A 21,839-nucleotide genomic window follows, 5' to 3' on the forward strand; every position below is an offset into this window, starting at 1 on the left:
CTTGAATTTGCAATTCTCCTGCCTCAGCCTCCTGAATCACAATTATCCTACTATTCAGACCTTATTCCTCCAGTCTATCTGAAACTTTATATCTGTGGGAGATCAGAATACATCTCCCCCAAATATGAAGGGTCATTAGCTGAAGACAATTAAGATATGAGAGCTCTCTGCCTTTCCTCTGTTTGCCTAAAATCAAGGCAGAGATTTACAAAAACAAAAGGTCTCACTGTCCTCCCCCTATAGATAGGACATAAATCCTTCAATGGAGACAATCCTTCATCAATTCAGAGACAGAACCAGAGAAATCTGCAAGTATACTTTATTTTATTAGTGTCTTCCCATATATTTATCTTACCATTGTAGGCATGCTCCCTTTAGAAGCTTTCCTTTGTCTCTAAAGTTTGTTGGTCTTCATTAGGTATAATTATATAAGTTAGACTCAAACCACTACCTTGATCCATGTGATGTGTACTTCAGGGTTAATAAACTTGCTTATTTTTCTCTTGTTAATCTATCTGTTGTTACATAAGTCTGTCCCAACTATGAATTTATAAGGTTGAGGAGAAATTGTCTATTCTCTTTTATGTCTTTGACCAGCTTCTCCCTTGTCTTATCGGGACAGTTGCTCCACCCAGAACTTTGTTCTTGATAATTAAAGCATTGAAGATATATTGCCTCCACCTTGCTCTTTGCACTTGTCCAAGAAAGCCTCAAAGACAGAGGTGATAATTGCCTAGCACTGTGTCTGTAATAATTATCACCTTTTGGAAAACTGGAAACAACCTTGTACTTTAGACTGTGAAATGTCCTCAACACAAAGATAGCATGCATGATTTCCACAATAAAGTACCAGTGAAAGTTGAAGAATATTTGTACATAGTTAGATAAGAGATTATTTCATGCTTGACTTGAGATTTGATAGAAATAGTCAACTCTAACTGCTCTTATACACTAACTGGACTATAAAAACATATATGATGAGTTGAATAAAGGGCTTTCAGATAAGTCATTTAAACTTTCATTTGATATTCGTGGTGGTTTTCTTTTAAATATTTTATAGGCCCAACCTTACTGATTCTTTCATAAACCTAAAATTTAACTAAAATCTTTGCTAGTGAGTCATAACTTAAGGGTTAAATCAAACAAAGTTATGACTATATCCCATAAAGTTCAGTTGTTTAAATTTCTTAAATAGTCCACAGCTTCTTCAGAAATATTGTTCTGTGAGTTAACATTCTTTGTGTCTTTGCTTCCCAGAATGATCTCAAATCACAACCCTAAAGGAATTGCCAATCCAATTGAGGAACAGTTTAACTTGGAGGTGGGGACAGGAAGAAATACTGTTTTTAGCTCTAATCTATTTTTTGGCGGATTTGGAACCAAAGGAATATAATTTTTAAAGATATTTTTTGCACTGCCGAGGATGGAACCCAGGGTCTCTCACATGCTAGACAAGCCTTATGTCACTGAGTTACATCCCCAGCCCTATAAAATCTTTTTTAAATGGAGAAATAATTTCATTGCTCTATGGCTCATTTAGATTTGTGCATGTATGTGGTTCCTGGGATTAAACACAGGGCCTTGTGTATGCTATGCATTCATTCTACCACTGAACTACATCCACAGCCTTCATGTGGATTTTTGAAAGCTTTCTAATAATACTGGGATTAAGAATTTCATATCACATTCAATTCTTTAAAATATATATATAATTAGTAATATTGGTATAATAGAATCTGTTCAATTAAAGGAAAGCAGACAGATTATATCTGGGTGTTACTGAGTTCCTTTATTGGGGGACTGTTTTAGATCAGTTTCTTAGGAAGTCAACTTGAAAATAGAAATTTGGGTACCAGAGATTTATTGGGAAGTGCCCTAGGAGTTACTTCCTATGGGGGAAGAGAGGGAATTGGAATCAGGCAGAGGGAGAAGTTGGGCTCTAGTTTTCTCTCAACAAAGATGTCCTCAATCTCATGGAAAATTCTGGAGCTGGGATGGCCCTTCAGAGTTGTTCTGAAATGAGGTGTGGGAATGAGCCTTGGTACCCACCCCATCCCAGAGCTGGCTATTGAGGAAGGGCAGAAGCTTGATTGAGGCAGTTCTCTCCTGCTGAGTATAATTGTTGGTGAAGGTTTCCACTGTGAGTTAAGGCTACTAAGTAAAAGTCCTGAAGGGGGAACCTGGGATACCCACCCTGGAATCCACTACAGACGCATATTAACATTTCTTTGTCCAGCTTTTACCAAGTATTTGACAGAAGACAATAATCATTGCCAATGTAATTATTTAGTGCAACATTAATTCGTCCAACCTTTGATTTCCTACTGTATACCAAATACTGTATTAAATTTTACAAGCAAAATATTGAGTAAGAAGTGACCTTTTATTTAGGAGCTCAGCCTGTTGTGGGACGGGTCACTCAGAAAACACACCAAGTCCCAGTTTTGTCCAAATTGAAGAGTTTTTATTTAGTCGGCTGGCTGGTGACTACTCCCCACAGGACCCATAACTGTCTCTGCAAGGAACAGCCCTGAACCTGAGCATTTTAGGATATTTAAAGGCAAAAAACACATCTGGGTTGATGTAGCTGCAAGCCAGCAGGTACAGAAGCTGAATTGGGCAGTTAGGGAGACAATGCAATGGGTACATTGGTATTTCCCACAGGACTTTCCAGGTTGGCATAGCAGTAAGCAAGCAGAAGGGAGGTGGGTCAAAATGACCCTAGTTCAGTACACATTAGAGAATGGTTACTAATGTCTAAACAGTCAATCTCTAACAAGGTACATTGCCCAAGAAAAGTGGAAACTGAAGAGAATAATTTTCCATTGTATAAGAATTGCCATTTTGTGTTGCCAAACATGCTATGCCAAACAACTCTTATGGGTACAGAGGTGGGGCTTTTTCATGGGAGAAGCATTTCTTACATGATATGGAGTCTCAGGGTGAAATGGAGTTTGTTTGGTCATTGCCCATATAGCCTGGCCCATAACAAGCCTATCTGGGTTTGGACACAGAGGGAGACTGAAGACAACATGGTATTTGCACTAATATAGGAGGGTCTGGGAGAGTTCATTAATACTCAGTAGATAGCAGTAATAAAAGACTTGAGAAGGGACAATGCATAAAGACTGTAACCTGATATTCAAGTGTGCCCTCTCTCTCCAGCTTCATCCTTGCCCGGAAAGCTGATCGACTTGCTAAGCTCCACAAAGAAATAAGGTAAAGAATTTATATCTGTGTTTTAGTCAGTTTTTTTTCCTCTGTGACTAAAGGACTCCACCAGAACAATTGAAGAGGAGGAAATGTTTATTTGAGGGCTCATGGTTTCAGAGGTCTTAGTCCATAGAAGGACAGCTTCATTCCTTGGGTCTCAAGGTGAGGCAGGACATCATGGCAGAAGAGTGTGGCAGAGAGAAATAGCTCACATGATGATCAGAAAGTAGAGAAAGAGACTCTATTCTCCAGAAACAAAATATGTACCCCACAGCCATGCCTCCAATGAGCCACTTTCTCTAGCCACACCCCACTTGCCTGTTTTTACCACTCAGTTAATCCCATCAGGGATTAATTCACTGATTGGGTGAAGGCTCTCACAACCCAATCATTTCTCCTCCAAACCTTCTTGCATTGTATCACACATGAGCTTTTGGGGAACACCTCACATCCAAACCATAACAATCTGAAAATAGACAAAAGGCAAGCTTTATATTGTGTTCATTGCACTAACAAAGTAGAATTTCATCAGGAAAAACATAATATTTTACAAATATTCTCAGCCCAACAAATCAACCTTTCTGTATTTTGCTATGGCCCCTTTGCCCATATGTGTATATTAACTCAATTTTACACATTTGTATTTATTTATAATGGTTGAGATACTACTGTCAGAGAACTAACTGAGATACTACTGTTCAGAGAACTAACTGAGATACTACTGTCAGAGAACTAACTGAGATACTACTGTCAGAGAACTAACTGAGATACTACTGTTCAGAGAACTAACTGAGATACTACTGTCAGAGAACTAACTGAGATACTACTGTTCAGAGAACTAACTGAGATACTACTGTCAGAGAACTAACTGAGATACTACTGTTCAGAGAACTAACTGAGATACTACTGTTCAGAGAACTAACTGAGATACTACTGTCAGAGAACTAACTGAGATACTACTGTTCAGAGAACTAACTGAGATACTACTGTTCAGAGAACTAACTGAGATACTACTGTTCAGAGAACTAACTGAGATACTACTGTTCAGAGAACTAACTGAGATACTACTGTTCAGAGAACTAACTGAGATACTACTGTTCAGAGAACTAACTGAGATACTACTGTTCAGAGAACTAACTGAGATACTACTGTTCAGAGAACTAACTGAGATACTACTGTTCAGAGAACTAACTGAGATACTACTGTTCAGAGAACTAACTGAGATACTACTGTTCAGAGAACTAACTGAGATACTCCTGTCAGAGAACTAACTGAGATACTACTGTCAGAGAACTAACTGAGATACTACTGTTCAGAGAACTAACTGAGATACTACTGTCAGAGAACTAACTGAGATACTACTGTCAGAGAACTAACTGAGATACTACTGTTCAGAGAACTAACTGAGATACTACTGTTCAGAGAACTAACTGAGATACTACTGTTCAGAGAACTAACTGAGATACTACTGTTCAGAGAACTAACTGAGATACTACTGTTCAGAGAACTAACTGAGATACTACTGTTCAGAGAACTAACTGAGATACTACTGTCAGAGAACTAACTGAGATACTACTGTTCAGAGAACTAACTGAGATACTACTGTTCAGAGAACTAACTGAGATACTACTGTTCAGAGAACTAACTGAGATACTACTGTTCAGAGAACTAACTGAGATACTACTGTCAGAGAACTAACTGAGATACTACTGTCAGAGAACTAACTGAGATACTACTGTTCAGAGAACTAACTGAGATACTACTGTCAGAGAACTAACTGAGATACTACTGTCAGAACTAACTGAGATACTACTGTTCAGAGAACTAACTGAGATACTACTGTCAGAGAACTAACTGAGATACTACTGTTCAGAGAACTAACTGAGGTACTACTGTTCAGAGAACTAACTGAGATACTACTGTTCAGAGAACTAACTTAATCCCATCACCTTGGAAGTTAAGTTCCAACATGCATGAATTTTGGAGAACATATGTATTCAAACCATAGCAGCTAACTTGTGACAGGAATAGCAGATAACACATACTCTTTTTCATTACATCATTCTGAGCTTGACATTTTCTTTTGGATTTCCTGCTTTCCCTCCTTATTAATAATAAAATAAATACCAGCCTGGAGGTAGGCATTTGGTTTTGAATTCTACACAGTGGCTCAACTTCTCAAATATATCATTGATGAGAACAGTGGCTTCCAGAACTGACTGCCTCAAAATCTTCCAAAAGATGTTTAGAAGATATATTTTTTCTGAGGCCTGTAAGATTATGATCCAGTAGGTGCAAGGTTCAAGGAACCCGAGTATTTGAATTTTTTTTAACTTTTTTTTTTTAAAGAGAGAGAGAGAGAGAGAGAGAAGTTTTTTAATATTTATTTTTTAGTATCAGCAGACACAACATCTTTGTATGTGGTGCTGAGGATCGAACCCGGGCCGCACGCATGCCAGGCGAGCACGCTACTGCTTGAGCCACATCTCCAGCCCCCCCCCCCGAGTATTTGTATTTTTAACAAGCTTTTCAGTTGATTGAGTATCCAGATATAAAAGCCAGCGGGTAAATTCAACAAGATGATTTGCACAGTGACTTCTTTAGGCCTTAATTTAAAATACATTCTATTGATTTTAGAGCTAAGCCAAATAAATGCATTGATTGAATAAATGGATTGCTCCATGCTAGGGTGGTAACCTAGTGGTAGAGCATGTGCCCTGCATGCACAAGGCGCTGGGTTTTACCCCCAGCACTGAAAAAGGAAAAAATGCATTGTTTTAATATCCTTGCCTTACATATATTCCCCCCCATAAAAATTGAATTCTAATGGGAAGATGGGAAGAGAATGATAATTCCCTGATGTATTTGTGTGACCTGTCCTTGGCTCATCTAATAATATATGTAAAGCACACTAAATGGCTTGTATTTCTATTATAACTGGTTTTATCATTCATGGTTAAAAAATTAACTGAAAGGAGGTTGATTGAATTTTGGGTTTCACTCTGCTTTAATAAAGATTTTATTATGTGTCCAAAAAATAAGCTAAGCATCATTAAACATTTTAGAATACTGACTGTTAATATCCTTAATTTTTAATTGATTTAAAATATCTGAATCATTGCTTGTAACACTCTTTTGTAGTAGATAAGAATCATTCACCTCTTCATAGAGTTGAGGAGAGGGTCCCACACTAGGCTAAGCATGGACTTTGATTCTCCACACATTTATTGAGCATCTACTATGAGCAGGATGCTCAGAAATGTAGAGCCTCACCCTGCCATTAATTAGCTGAAGGATGCTGAATAAGTCTCAGCAGCTCACTGAGTCTCAGCTTCCTAATCTCTGAAATGAATAGCACAGATTAGACTGAGAGAGACAGGTGGACAGTAGTCTTGAGACTTCTTACCTTTATGATTTTCGATGTGTCCTGGAATTTAAATATTCACCTCATGTTGTGTGACATCATGTCAGGAGTAGCATTTGTCTCTTCCTTAAACCTTCCATGGGAAAACAGCATAGCAAGTCCTATTTAGAATTCCATCTATTCCTCCTCATTTAATCCTCAATACTTATGAGATGGATGTTCTAAGAGTTGTATAAATGGTATAGAAGGCTTTATATAAATTTATAAGTTGACATTGTTTCCCAGATTATTTAGAGAAATTGGGAGCATGTTTTAATAATATTTTTTAATCTAATTGGCAAGATAAAATAGTGTTTTTAAATTCTATTTCTTTTATTACTAGTATTCTTGACCTCCCCCCACCCTGAATATTTTTGGCCATTCATCTTGTCAGATTTTATTGGTTATTTTTAGTTATGCATTTTATGCTTATCTTACAGATTTGAATTAAACTTTTTTCCCCATTTTTAATGAATATGTTCCAGTTGATTGTTAGTCTTCAACAAATATTTTAAGGACAGTTTCACATGTTTAAACTATTTTACAAAAGTTAAAAAAGGAAATATAAATAGTATGTAATTGGTTCAGTGTGAACCTATTCAAACAAATCCTGAAATAGAACCATTAATTTCTACAAATGGTGAGTTTAACAATTAGACCTTTTTAAAAATTTTTTTAAGCAGGAGCAGTGAGTTTAAAATGTTTTTTTTTCTTTTAAGAAAACTTTAGGTAAATATAGCTACTGATTTTTCAGACATAATACATTTCATGTTCTATACTTTTCGTCTATGTCATGAATTATGAGGATAGCCAAAGACTTTTTAAAAATATGTTTTAGTTGTTGATGGACCTTTATGTTATTTATTTGTATGTGATGCTGAGAATTGAACCCAGTGCCTCACACATGCTAGGCAAGCACTGTTCCACTGAGCTACAACTCCAGCCCAGCCAAAGACTTTTTGAGGTATCATCATGTAGTGTATTGTGTCCATCCCCCAGATACCCTTTAACACAGTGTCCTAGTCCACAGACCATTCTATCCAAGTTACAGATTACTAGACTGAAATGACTGTAAGTCTCTCTCAGAATAGCATATACTTTATGCTTAAAATACTAAATGAGTATTATTTGTTTTCAGATATTTACAAAACAAGAATAGGAGAGTTAAAGGACTTGGTATCATATGAACTACATCTTTACAGATAGGATCATTCTAGAATTCTATATATTCCAGAAAAGTTATATGGAATTAATCCCTAAGATTAAGTTAAATTTAATCTTATTTTACCCATTTTTATCTCAGATATTGTAATAGATAGTAAAAGAGACAAAAATGTAAAAAAAAAAAAAAGAAGAAGGAACAGACTCTTTCAAATGACTATCAAGGCAGAGAAAGTTAATCTGAGTACAGAGATTCATTGAATTGTTTGCTTTGTATAGTAACAGGAGGCCATTGAGTTTCATTTTTCTGTAATAAATCTGGTTCATTGGTGAATGCCCTGGACTTCACTGTATTTACTCTATACCTATCGGTTATTACTTCCTTAACAACCTTTTCAGCTCCTTTTTTTTTTTTTTTTTTTTAATAGGAAAAGGAAAATCTGTGAGCTGTATGCCAAAGTGCTGGGATCTGAGGAAGCATTACAAGTAAGAAAACCTCAAGGTTTAGTCCCTAACAGGCTGTGCTCTGCTCACTGGAATTGGTAAAGCAAAGCAGATTCTGGATTCCTGACAGTCTTATGAAGAGAGTTAAGAAGAGTTATTCTTAACTTGAAAGATGAACTTTAGCAGTTAAAAAAAAAAAGGCCATTAAAATTGGTGTCAGGTGCATGGAATTTCAAAGCTGTAATTCTCTTGTGCAGTTTAAATGTTTGCTGAATAACTATCATCAAAGTGTGATTACAGCCTGGCATGGCAGGAATTATGTCAAGGATGGGAGAGATTGGTTCTCAGAACAGAGGTCCTGCCCTCATGTCAGTCAGTGTCAACTGCCAGATGTGAAAGAAAACCCCAAATATGTCATCTTCTGTTGGTGAATACATTAGTAGTACATACAAGACAGAACAGAGTGAATGTAGACTTTCTGCCTAGGTCAAAGTCATAATAATTTAGTTTTACATGTGCGACTCAATTCACAACTCATTTAGAAATTTCAGTGCTTTTAGTCTACCACTGAAAGCAATCAGGAGAGGGAAATGACTTTTGAAGAACCCACTGATAGCTGGGGGCTCTTTTGAGGGGTTATCTGTAAATTAATTAAATAATACATTTTCATAGTGTATTATGGAATTCAGAGAAGATTCTCTCATGTCCTCTAGGAACATTTTACATCTTAATTGTTCCCCTTTTTTAGCAAGAATTCCAACATTCATTTTTCCAGCTTAGGGAAGGGATTCTGACCAAATCCTTTCTTAGATACTGTGACTGTCTTCACAAATATTGCTGACTAATCCCAGCTACTCAGAGACTCACAACTTTTTTTGCAGCAGAAACACCTGGGTAGATAAGGAAGTGAAGTCTGTTGTTTTAGAGCCTCCAAAGATTGAAGCAGATCTTTCCACAAGCTGATCATTGATGGATTTCCCTAAAGTTTTAGCTCTAAATTCTTCAGCATCAGCATGAAGATGCCCTCATTCCCGGATGTTGAGATACTTTGTCTTCCCTAGTTGAGAGATTGAAAAGAGTCATAATGTCCATGTTTTGCAACTTGGTACCTCACAAAAGGCTATTACTTGGTAATATCATGTTTCCCCTTCAGCAAGTTACAAAAACAGGGTTATTGTCTTTTTCTCTGTGAAATTTTTGATAAAGTAAAACATGTAAGAGCCTTCATTGTGACTTATAGCATTTCAGCTCTGTTTACTCTTTGGAATTTTCTCCCTACTAACTTCAGCCAGTGCATTATGAAGAGAAGAACTGGTGTGAGGAGCAGTACTCTGGAGGGTGCTACACTGCCTATTTCCCCCCTGGGATCATGACTCAATATGGAAGGTACTGCCCAAGCACTACACCAGTTATTATTACAAGACCTGTACCACATTTAACAGAAGCAGTATTCAATGAGAATTCTAGAAATAGCTGTCATTCCTATTTCTAATGCCCTAAATAGATAGTTTGTATCTTTCTGAATGTCTCTGGAAAAACAAGGATGTCAGCAAATAGATAATAGCTGAGCACAGGGAAGAACTTCAGGTGTCAGCAGTACCTGTTTTTTGGTTTTGGGGTTTTTTTTTTTTGTTTTTTTTTTGTTTGTTTTATTTCTGTTTGGGCTTTTTTTGTTTTGTTTTTGAGACAGGGTCACCCTAAGTTGCACAGGCTAGCCTCAAACTTGTGATCCTTCTGCTCCAGTCTCTGAGTAGCTGGGATTAGTCAGCAATATTTGTGAGAATGAAGCAAACTGCACTGTCCTTCAAGGGGCCTTCTTGAGTTCAGATCAACATTTAGTCTCACACTACCACCCTAGGCTCCTTGACACCAGTCTATACAGAAGGACTTTCGATGCATTAATCCAGTATATCTGTCTGGCCAACAGAGGACTATCACACATCCTTGCTGTATATAGCTAAGTGATGAGGAGATGAGATTCACTGGGGTGGAGGCAGGGGGTGCAGGGATTCACTTTGACTTAGAAGCCCCTTGATCCATAGAAGCCATTATCACTATGTGTCACAGGCATAAAGCCCAGGGTCACTTGCTCAGTTAGAAGAGACACCACACTCAAGGAAGCCCACAGTGACAGTCTCCCTCCAGGTATTTACAGTTCATTCCCAATCCTCTCAGCCTGAATGCAGTTTACCAATGTGAGAATGGGTAAGGTAACATTTTTAGCATAAGCAGTATTCTCTGGTCACATATGTAGCATTATACCTTCATCTGGTTTCCAGACAAAAAAAGCTAGAAAGTTAACACTAGGTCATATTTGTCCACAAGAAATAAGCATTTGTTGACCATTTCCTTTTGGAAGCTTGTTTGTTTGTCTTTTTTTCCTTTTGTGGTGCTGAAGATCAAACCCAGGGCCTCACACATGCTGAGCAAGTGCTCTACCACTGAACTGCACCCCCAGCCCTGTCTTGTTTGTTAACTGTTCAAACAGCCTTTGTTTGTGATAGCAGAGTTTATAAATTGGATTAGTTCTGTTATGATGTAGAAGTCTAGAAGATGGGATTAGGGTCAGGAAGAGATGAAACACAGGGTTCCTGAATTGAAAAAAAGTGCCAGTGGGTTAAAATGAAAGTCTTTGGGTTGGGGTGGGGTGGGGTGTTCAGCTTGAGAGAGTTTATGAAAGTGGCTGCATGAATGGCAGGATTCAACCCTGAGAAGGCTGGAGGGGACAGTTACCTATTTGGTCTAACCCTTCCTTGGTTTTCATTGGCAGGACCTCTTTATAAAAGGAGGGCCATTTCCTGCCTTCAGCTATTCCCTAGGAAAGTCCAGAGAAACTTTACAGAAGTTGTAATTTAAACAGACAAACTCATGTATGTAATCCCTCATGTCTCTCCTCTATCAGAATTAGTCAATTTACAGTCCATTTCTATCTTCCCACTTGGTGCAACAGTCCCTCCTAATACACTGGGAGTACTTACATGACTGGACTTTGGCCATGTGTGATCTCAAAAAGAATGTTCCCCCTTGGAAAAACAGTGTGGGAAGCAGAATGATCTACAAAATAGGAGATACACAGCCAAAAAATCCAATTGTAAACTGAATGCATGTTCTCACATTCCAATTCTGGCCGGCTTGAAAAAGGTCAACATCATCTTCAGAGATTGATGATCTGACAGCCTCCTTATGTACAGGCCTAGGAAATAAGGAGTAGCCTTTGAGGAACCTTTTACCTTGGGCTGTGTTTTATAAATAATTTGAGTTTCCCTGTCTTCTGCAAAGTAAATGAGAGCAGTCATTGTCTCATTTCCCCTCAGAAGCATCCCAGGTAACTTTGTGTGGCCTCTTTGTTTCCTCATAGGGTGATTCGCCAGCCAGTGGGCAGGATTTACTTTGCTGGCACAGAAACCGCTACACACTGGAGTGGCTACATGGAAGGAGCTGTTGAGGCCGGAGAACGCGCAGCTAGAGAGGTAAGGGAGGAAGCTGAAGTGTCCCCTCCTGAGTCTCAGCAGCATTTTTGGCATCTGGTCTTCCTGGTTCTTCTTTTAAAAATTTTTAGATGGATTAATGATGTTTTTATGAAACTATACATTTGCCCATTTTTTTCACTGACATCATAATTATACATATTTGGGAGTAGTAAGAGATTATGATGTATGCATACAGTGTGCAGTGATCAAATTGGAGTTCTTAGCATTTCCTTCACATCAGACATCATTTCTTTGGAATATTCAGAATCCTTTCGTCTAGCTATTTTGGAATGTATAGCAAACCATTATGTTCACCGTACTGTGCTATAAAACACTAGAATTTAGTCCTCCTGTCGTACTGTATTTTGGTATCCACTATCCATTCTCTCACTATCCCTTCTATCCTCAACCCTTCTCAGCCTCTGGTGGCCTCTGTATCACTCTCTACTTCTTTATTTTTATTGGTGTACTATAATTATACATAATAGTGGGATTTGTTGTTACATATTCTCTAAGATAAACTTTTTCAGCTTCTGCATGTGAGTGAGAACATGTTTGTTTTTCTGTGCCTAGATTATATCCCTTAGCAAAATGTCCTTTAAGCTCATCTATATTGTCACATAGGGCAGGATTTCATTTTTCTTTAAAACTGAATAATATTCCATGGTGTGTGTGTGTGTGTGTGTGTGTGTGTGTGTGTGTGTGTGTTTCCCATTTTCTTTGGCCATTCATTTGTCTAGTTCTTGATGCTAATAGAAAATATTCATTTCTGTGCCCCTCATTTATAGGGCTTATCTAATAGCCTATAAATAGGACTTTGAATCTGACACACCTATACAACCTCATTTCATAATACCATGGTCACTTTCTTACAGGTCTTGAATGCTCTGGGGAAGGTGGCTAAGAAAGATATATGGGCACAAGAACCTGAATCTAAGGTAAGTTTGGCTAGTCCATATCCATAGACTAGTCATAAAACTCACAGGTATACCCATGCATGATATTACAGATTTTTTTTTCTCTTTATGAGTGGAAGAGTTTTCTACTAATGATTTGTGTTTATTATCTAGGATGTTCCATCAGTTGAAATCACCACCACCTTCCTAGAGAGAAACCTGCCTTCCATATCTGGCCTGCTGAAGCTCATTGGGATTTCCACCTCAGTAACTGCCCTCTGGATTGTGTTGTACAAATACAAGCTGCTGCCACGGTCATGAAGTTCCAACTTCTGGCCTTCTGTATCCTTCTTCTCAGTACCATCACCATCACCATCAAAAGGAAAATGTGGAAGAACTAAAGGCTGTGTCATTAGGCCATTTAAGTGCACTTGATTTAACCCTCCTCAGTTTAGTCTGTCTGCATTAAAGTAAGAACAACCCAAAGAATTACCTAATTATTTCAGTAAGATCAAGCTTCATCTTGTCTATGTAGATCAATTCGTGTTGATTGATAGAATAAAACCTTGTGATTGCTCTCTTAATTTCAAAAAGTTAATGTAATGTGCTTATGAGAATTTTTGTGTCCCATTCTTTAACAAAAATACCTGATTTCAGAAATAAAGTGGAGTAGGTTAAGACTTAGCCTGTAACTGTACTTAGGCACTGGTGAAGTGTTGGTACAGAGCCCATAGCCTCACAGCTTCCGGGGGTGACTGGCTCCCACTTTACATAAGGAAGTAGATAAGCAGGGTGGGGGCAGGGATATGTGGTTCCTTCAGACCAGGATGGGGACATCTTGCAGTCTGATGCCCCAGGAATCTCCTGGCCACTTCTAATTTCTGTGAATTTTCTAGACATCTAGCCTCAGTGCTAGGTTTTTTTTGTACATTTTTCTCTTTTACATTTTACAGAGAAGAGTGTTTACCGAGTTCAAATGTTTAACTTAATGAGCAGAATAAAATCACAGCAAGAGGCCTCCCTGACTAGCTTCATGTGAAACCAACTACAAAGGGCACCTTCTTTTCCCTTTGGAACATGGTTAGACATCAGTTGATCCCTATTAGTGATAACATACTATACCAGTTTTAGGAAAGCAGTATTATTTCATGTGGTTCTTTACTACCTGAAGACCCCTAGAGTCATATATATTTTCCTTTTGTTTTTATGGCCATAGAATTAGACAGATCTCTTCACTTACATGTCTTAAACATGGTTAAATATTAGCATGTCAATTTCTATCTAGTACTGGAATATACATGAAAAATCCCTGATTATTATTTATAGAGACTGTCAAAATACAGAAAGGGCTTTATATGATAACCTCCCTTGCTTTAATTAAGTTTTTTAACAAACATGAAATTGAGTGATTTTTACATATGAAGACTGAGTTCTCTATTTTAGGAGCAATGTGGGCTCAGAACAGTGCCCACCTCTTATCTTTCTCATTTGAAAGACTTGTCATGTTTTTAGAAACCCCTCCCAAACATTTCAACCATAAAATACTTCTTGTTAAAATATAAATATATTTTCATTTAAGAAAAATTAAAGAATACCTGAAGAACTCATCCAACTCAAGTTCATTACAACATTAACCTTATCTTAAAAGCAAACTTACATTTCTGTATCCCAATATGAGGACTTAAGGTCTTCCAAAGCTTTGCCTATCCTAAGAGCAAAGAGCTAAATTTTTCTGCCACTCTTTATTTTATAATTCAAAAGCATTTTTTTTTTGCTAACTTAAAAGTTTCATTGATGTCTTGGATATACTGCAGTTCATAAGGAAATGCTGCATATTATATCAAATAGCAGTGAGAAATCACATCCCTAATCTCTTGCAGTTGTTTCAATTCACTTACTGATTAACTCAGTCCTGACACACCTTGGGAAATGTTGATTTAAATGTCTGAACCAGTAACAGTTTTCACAGTAATCGGATTGTTAACATATTGACATCTTGCATGTCGAAGGCCTCCTGAGTGTGAAGTTGACTCTCTTCTCCCATGGTTTAGAAAACCAATTAATTTATCCTAATCACATCAACCCTGTTAAACTACAGATTGGGTATCAAAATGAATGCCAGTCCAGATGTGCCTAAATTTGAAACAGGAGCTGAGAACACCTACTATATATGAGCTCATCCAGCATGAAGATACCATAAATCAAGAGCTTGGCTCCATTAAGGCATCCCCTACACAGTTCTGAAGGCATAACTCCATAGTTAGGTTGAGAATTAGATTTAAGAAGTTCATCTGTTTGTCTTGGTTAACTGTTAAATAAGGTGTCATACTCCACTGAAGAAAAAAATATTGAGGGATTGTGAAACTATGTCATGTTTGATTGTGAACTTGGTGTATAATGTTCTGTGTCTAAAGTTTGCCCCAGTGCTACATTTGGGAGTATGCATATGTCTGTGTTTTGCCAATGAAGTAAGATTTTGCCTGTATGGTACTGTGTTATTTGTGAATAAAGTGCACTACCCCCCAATTCAGGCCTGACTCCTGTGTTTGGTTGATAAGAGCTGTTTAGAAGGTTTGGTGGCCTCTTGCAGCAGAAGGTCACGATGAGGTGTTGTCCATGGAGGATAGACTTAAATACCTAAAAAGAACAATTTTTTTTAAAAAAACTAACTGAAAGTAGAGTTTAAAAAGTATGTGAGACTTAGTATGTGAGACTATAACTTCTCAACAAAGGGTTTGACTCTTATGTGATATTGAGGTTGTCTGGAATACTGTAGTCTCCCCAACTGGAACACAGGTATAGATTTTAAAGCAAGGATTCTCACCTAATAGCTTATGATACCTTGAGCAAATCACTTTGGTTCTCTGCCTCAATTTCTCCATTTGAGAAACGGTAAGTTGCTTAAGTGGTTTCTTTTTATCTTATTTAGTTTGTTTGTTTTTTTTTTTTTTTTTTTTTTTTTTTAGTACTAGGGATCAAAACAGGTGGTGCTTTACCACCGAGCTACATATACAGCCCTTTTTATTTTTATTTTGTAGCAAGGTCTTGCTGAGTTGCCTAGTCTGGCCTTGACCTTGTGATCCTCCTGCCTCAGCCTCCGGAGTCTCTGGGATTACAAGCATGTGCCACTGTGTCTGGCCCTACGTCACTTCTAAGGATTCTTTTCATGGCAGCATTAATGTGATTTATGCATTTTGTTGCTTGTACTATTTCTATTTTTGCCTGTTTGTATGGCAGGGGCAAGATATTCAGCCTTTGCATATCTTGGTTCTCTCGTTTTCTTAGATTGGATTTTCTGGAAACAGGACTCTGTTGTCCAGGCTGGTCTCAAATTCCTGTATGCAATTAATCCTCCCACTTCAGCTTCTTGAGTAGCTGGGGATACAGGCACATGTCACCACACCTGGATGCACTGTTCTTTATATGAAAGAAAAATATCAGGATTATAGGAACCCTGGAAATGATTCCATTTTTATCTCAATAAAGCAGTCTTACCTACTGATTACTAACAGAAAGATCAAAGGGTAAAATATACATTTACAAAAACAGTCCAAAGTCCAATGTCTTGAGTCAGACAACTAAAAATGAACAGAAATAGACAGGGAACATTAGGGAATGGTGAGGACTGTGGCTGACCCAGGAAGAATTTGCCCTTTGGAGAGCATTTGTATTTTTTTTTTTATTATTTTATTGTTGGTTGTTCAAAACAAGAGCATTTGTATTTAAATCCTTTTAAATGATTGCTGACCAATCAAAACACATTTGAAGGCTTATCTTGCATATCCAAATTGTCCTCAAGTACCTGATAAATATAAAGTTGGGTTTTGAATCACTTGAATGACAAATTCTTTTCAGATGCCTTTGATTTTCCAAGAAATGAGTATCTCCAGCAACCATTTTATGAAAGTACTTAGAGTAAGAGAAGCCTGGTGCTAGGAGCCACAAGCAGATAAATGATGCATGGCACCTTTGGTTGTAAAGTGACGCCAGCTAGCCACTGAGATGATATGATTATGTTAAGATTTACATTCATATGCAAATTGGGCTCCTGCTGTTCACCTTGGCCTGCTAAGGGACTCATGTTACGGGACTCCTGGAGAGTTCCCATTGGTTGGGGAAGGATAGTAGGAGGGAATTCCGGGGGAGGTCCGGGCCCCCCGGTTCTGGGGGGACCCGCGGTTCCAGCAGACGCCCGCGTGGGAGGACCGGGTTTGGCTTGCCGGTGCCTACGGAGTATTGGCGGCTTTTTCAAAAATAAAGTTTTGTTCCTGCTTGAGTGGCTCGTGATTCTGTGCCCAGCCAAGACTGCGGCAGCCTGGTTTGGAAGGGCACAGACAGGAAAACAAAAAATCGGGGGGAATCTTCTTAAGCAAGCCCTCAAGAAATATCCCTTCCCCTGTCCATATCTCCTGCTATATCAATGTCATGATTAATGAGGGCAGTGCTAGACTTTTTTAGAGGAAAAAATCCTCAAAATGAGATACAAATCACCACTCTTTTGTCAACATTTCATCTATGCTGACTATGATATAATTCTAGTAAGCAGGACATCAACATTGGGTTAACTTTTTAAAACTATATTCTGCTTTCCACCAAAGTGGCCTTTAAAATACAAGACATGTCATATGTCCAAAAACTGAGAAATTGAAGAAGAGGACAAAAACAAAGGAAGATACTAGTTAATAACAACAGTTGTCTTTCTTTGATCAGAACTCAGGACTTTGTTCCCCTCTTTGAGCAGGCCATTCTCTTCAGAGTTCAAAGGTGAAGGAAGGTCTTAAAGTGACAGCTGGTAAGGACTAGAGTCAGGTTTCTGAAGGTAGATTTTGGAGGCCTCATGTAAAATCCTTACCATTGCTTCAAAATGGGCCATGGAATCTTCTAGCAAGACCTCACTTAATGTACTTGTGATCAATTGATTGAAGGCTATTATTTATTTACATTTCTTTATAATCACCTCATTAAGAACCAGGCTTTCCTATTAATAGACTTCAGATATTTTCCATGAACCACTGAGGTCCTTGACTGAAATGGGGTGAGGTGGAATGGTGTGGGCATTTTCTGTCAGTTGGGGAGGGTAAAGTGAGAACAAGGAAAGAGGAGGAGAATGTAGGAGGTGCTTTAAGGTCCACAGAGTGGCACACTAATGAGAATCTTGGTGGGTTGATACCACCAAAGTGAAAAGGGTACCCTTGAACTTTGTGTCATTTACTATTTATATACCCATAGCTAGCTACTCTGGCTCAGAATAACCTTATAGAGTTCATGGTAAAAGTGAGATAATGCAGCTAAGGTTTTTTAGCAATCACTCAGTAAGTATCAGCTATCATCCATGGGCCTTTTAGAATGGAAGCAGACAAAAAGCACTTTTTAAATTCAAGTCAGTTATAACCTTGAATTTCTTACAATCATTCAACATATACTTATTGAGCACTTACTATGTGCTAGGAAGGTATACCATGCTGTGATTCAGCAGTGAACAAAACAGAGTCCACCTCACAGAGCACACAGTTGATTGTAGATACCAAGCAGTACATTAATTGGGCCTCTGGTTGATGCTATTACAGAAGAACATAGGATACTATGGACACAGGGAAAGTGAGACTTAAAGGGAGGTTACTAGAATATGGCCTCAGTTCTTCATAAACATCAGTGTACACGGCAAATCAGTAAGGATCCTGCATAAAACAGAGGAAGGGGAAAAAGAGATGGCATGGTTAGAGGGTAAATCACAACAAATATCAATAAGTGATGAATGTTAAGTCTCATTTGCCTATTGACCATAGTTCACTGCATCAGTCTTTCTCTGTTCCTCTGTCTCCACAGCCCTTCTCTGCACCAGGAAATCTTTATCAACTATGATTCACTATATCCCAGGTCCCCATGCTAGGCAACCACCTAAATTTGTTTTAAAAGATCGCCATCTTCTGGTCAAACACTGCTGTTTCGTCGCAAAGGAAATCCTAAATATTGGAGACGGTCTTGTCCTTGGTGAAAAGCCAAAGCTGTCACCTTCACCCAGGATTTCTTCCAAATACATCTGCCGGTGATCACTTACTTTCTTGTCAGTGGTGATATGGATCAAAAATATTAGTATTTAATATTGACAATATTTCTTCTGGCCTATGCTCCCTAGAAGTTTTATTGTTGTTGTTGTTAGAGTTACTTGGTTCCCTGACCTCTGTTGTATCCATTTGGGTAATGAATGAAGAAAAAAATTGACTGGAGAAATTGAGAGAGGTGGAATTGATTTCATGGTAGAAAGGGCAGGAACATAATCTGGGAAAAGCCAGAGAGGGAGACTGGGGAGAAGAAGACATTTCTGAAAGGCATCTTGGGGCTGTGGAGAAGTGCACCTGGAGAGCAGAAGGAATTTTCAAGAGTTCCACTGACAGCCTAGGGAGATGAAAAGTCAGGAGAGGAGAAAGCCACACTTCCTAAGTTTGGCTAGGAATGTGTGGCCTAATAGAGATCTGCATGACCCTTCAAGCTTTGGGAGCCCACACTATGTTTGTTTTAGACACTGCATTATACTGAGACCATCTTAGAAGTCCCCAGAGCTTACAGCTAACGGTGCTTGGTATCTTGAGCAGTGCCTGAATCCCAGGGGTTCCATTTAAGAGCTCTCAGTGGAATAGAAAGAAATTCAGCAGGTTTGCCCTCAGGAAGATCAATATCCCAGCTGGTAAACTGTGTATCCCCAGTCAGACATACACATATGCCTGATAGTGCAGTAGATTTACATTAAGAAAATGAAAAAGTTGGCCTATTTGCCCAGTGTGTGCAATGTCTTTGCTATGGTAGCCACTTTAATTTTATGGGCTTTATTAGTGTCTTATTGCCTCTGTAACAAATTACCACAAACCTAGTGGCTTAAAACAACATAAGCTTATTGTCTTACAGTTCTGGTGATTGAAAATTTAAAATCAAGCCAGGTACAGTGGTGCACGCCTATAGTCCTAGCAGCTGGGGAGGCTGAGGCAGGAAGATCACAAGTTCAAAGCCAGCCTCAGCAATTTAGTAAGGACCTAAGCAACTTAGTGAGACCCTGTCTCAAAATAAAATATAAAAAGGGCTAGGGAGATGTGGCTCAGTGGTTAAGCACCCCTGGGTTCAATCCCAGGTATCCCTCCCCCCCAAAAAACATGTTTAAAATTAGTGTTACAGGACTAAAATCAAGGTGTAAGCAGGGACAATCCTTCTGAGGCTGCCAACATTATTTGGCTCCTGGTAACATCATTACAATCTCTTGTTTCCACAGATATCTCAACCCTCCTCACTGAAACCCTTCTGCCTCCTTGTAGGGACCCTTTAATCTCCCTATTTTATATCCTTAACTTAATCACATCTGCAAAGTCCCTTTTGCCATATAAGGCAACATGTTCATTGGTGCCAGGATTAGGATGTGGACATCTTTGACATGGTCATTATTCATCCTACCATATGGACCTTGATGTTAGTAAAATCCAAAAGTTAAATGCTAGCATTGGCCTACCTTCAAATCCCTGCTATTCCAGGCACACAGATGTGGAGCAGCAGTATAACTTTTTGGTGTTTTGTGATGCTGGGGATGAAACCCAGGGCCTCACACATGCTTGGCAATTGTTTTAATACTAAGCCACCTCCCCAGGCTGCAAACAGAACATGGATGGAACTGGAGGTCATTATATTAAGCTGTTTGTGAAATAAGCCAGGCACAGAAAGACAAGCACCACATGATTTCACTCATATGAGGAATCTGAAAAAATTGATCTTATACAAGTTGAGAATAGAATAGTGGTTTCCAGTATCTGGAGAGAGTAAAGTAGGGGGAAGGATGGAGAAAGGTTGATAGATGGGTACTGTTGCAGTTATATAGGAGAAATTAGTTCTGGTGTGCTATGGCACACTAGTGTGACTATAAGTAAGGATAATGTACTATATATTTCCAAAATGCTAAAAGAAAGGGTTTTGAAGCTTTTCACCACAAAGAAATAATATATGTTTGAGGAGATAGATAGGTTTACCCTGATTTGAACATTACACAGTGTATATGTGTGTACTCAAATTATCACATGATTCCCCATAAATATATGCAATTTTATGTCAAACAGATAAACAAAAGAAAACAATAATGATCTCCAGTTACAACCATGTTGTTGCAAACGATGGAATCATTTTATGGTAAATAGTATTCCATAATGTATATGTTCTACATTTTATTTATCCATCAGCAATTGATGGACACTTAGGTTGTTTCCATTTTTCAGGTTATTTTGAATAATAATGTAATAAACACAGGAGACTTAAATGAAAGACCTGAAACAATGAAACAACCAGGAAAAAAAAACATAGATAAAACAATTTAGGGCATTGGAATAAGCAAGAGTTTTTTGGATAAAATGAAAGAATTCCCCACGCAAAGACACTTCGCCGGGAGAATTCCAATTTTATTGCAAAAAGCTGTGTGCTTATATAGAACTAAAGGGGAGATGGTAGGGCTTAGATAAATGACAGGCCACCCGTTTATTGGCAAGTTCTTCCAGATATCAGCTCCTGCGCCCAGGAATTAGTTCTCATTGGGGCTGAGGTTCCCCGCCAGCGAGATTTGAAATTGGCGCCGGTGGGAGAGTTCACAAGGGCGGGAACTTTTCGTGCCACTGCAGAGAAGAAGAAGGTAGGAAGAAGAAGTCCTTAGGTGCCATGTTGGGGTTTTTTCTCTGGGGTACGGCTGCCGTTTATACTTTTCCCAACATAAAACCCCAAAAGCATAGGAAGTAAAAGCAAAACCAGACAAACAGAACTGCATTGAACTAAAAAAAACTTCACAGGAAAATAATCAATGAAGACACAACATACAGAATGGAAGAATATATTTGCAAACCATATATATGATGGGAGTTCGTATTGGGATTATATAACAAACTCACCTCAATAACAACAATAGCAACAAATTCCCCAAACTCGAAACCAAAATAAATAATCTGATTCAAAAAATAGGCAACAGACCTAAACACATTTCTCAAGAGAAGACATACAAATGGCTGACAAATATATGAAAATAAAAAGTTCCACATCACTAATCATTCAGGTAAATACAAATCGAATCCACAATGAGATATCAACTTGCTCCAGATAGAATGACCATAACAAAAACAAAAGGATGTTGGTGTGTGTCTTGCATTTAACACAGAACTGGGAATATTTATTATTCCTAAATGCACATTTGATTTGTTAGCTCCAAGGGGTTTCTTTAGAAAGAGATTCTTTGTT

The 21,839-nt window shown here is 38.3% G+C and overlaps 2 protein-coding genes across 7 annotated transcripts in view; both read left to right on the forward strand.

Moving 5' to 3' along the window:
* MAOA (monoamine oxidase A) overlaps positions 1–15,110 on the forward strand; it is a 79,945-nt gene extending 64,835 nt beyond the window's left edge. The window contains exons 10-15 of the mRNA XM_081276747.1: positions 3,166–3,219; positions 8,206–8,263; positions 9,510–9,607; positions 11,580–11,691; positions 12,567–12,629; positions 12,762–15,110. Coding sequence (XP_081132873.1) covers positions 3,166–3,219; positions 8,206–8,263; positions 9,510–9,607; positions 11,580–11,691; positions 12,567–12,629; positions 12,762–12,908 — 532 coding nt within the window. The 3' untranslated portion in view covers positions 12,909–15,110. The remainder of the gene's footprint in view (positions 1–3,165; positions 3,220–8,205; positions 8,264–9,509; positions 9,608–11,579; positions 11,692–12,566; positions 12,630–12,761) is intronic.
* Positions 1–21,839, forward strand: part of LOC308638858 (uncharacterized protein) — a 547,213-nt gene that overhangs the window by 246,388 nt on the left and 278,986 nt on the right. The window lies entirely within an intron of this gene.

This window comes from Spermophilus citellus (genome assembly GCF_964194105.1).
Source record: "Spermophilus citellus genome assembly, chromosome: X".
Lineage (NCBI taxonomy): Eukaryota > Metazoa > Chordata > Mammalia > Rodentia > Sciuridae > Spermophilus > Spermophilus citellus.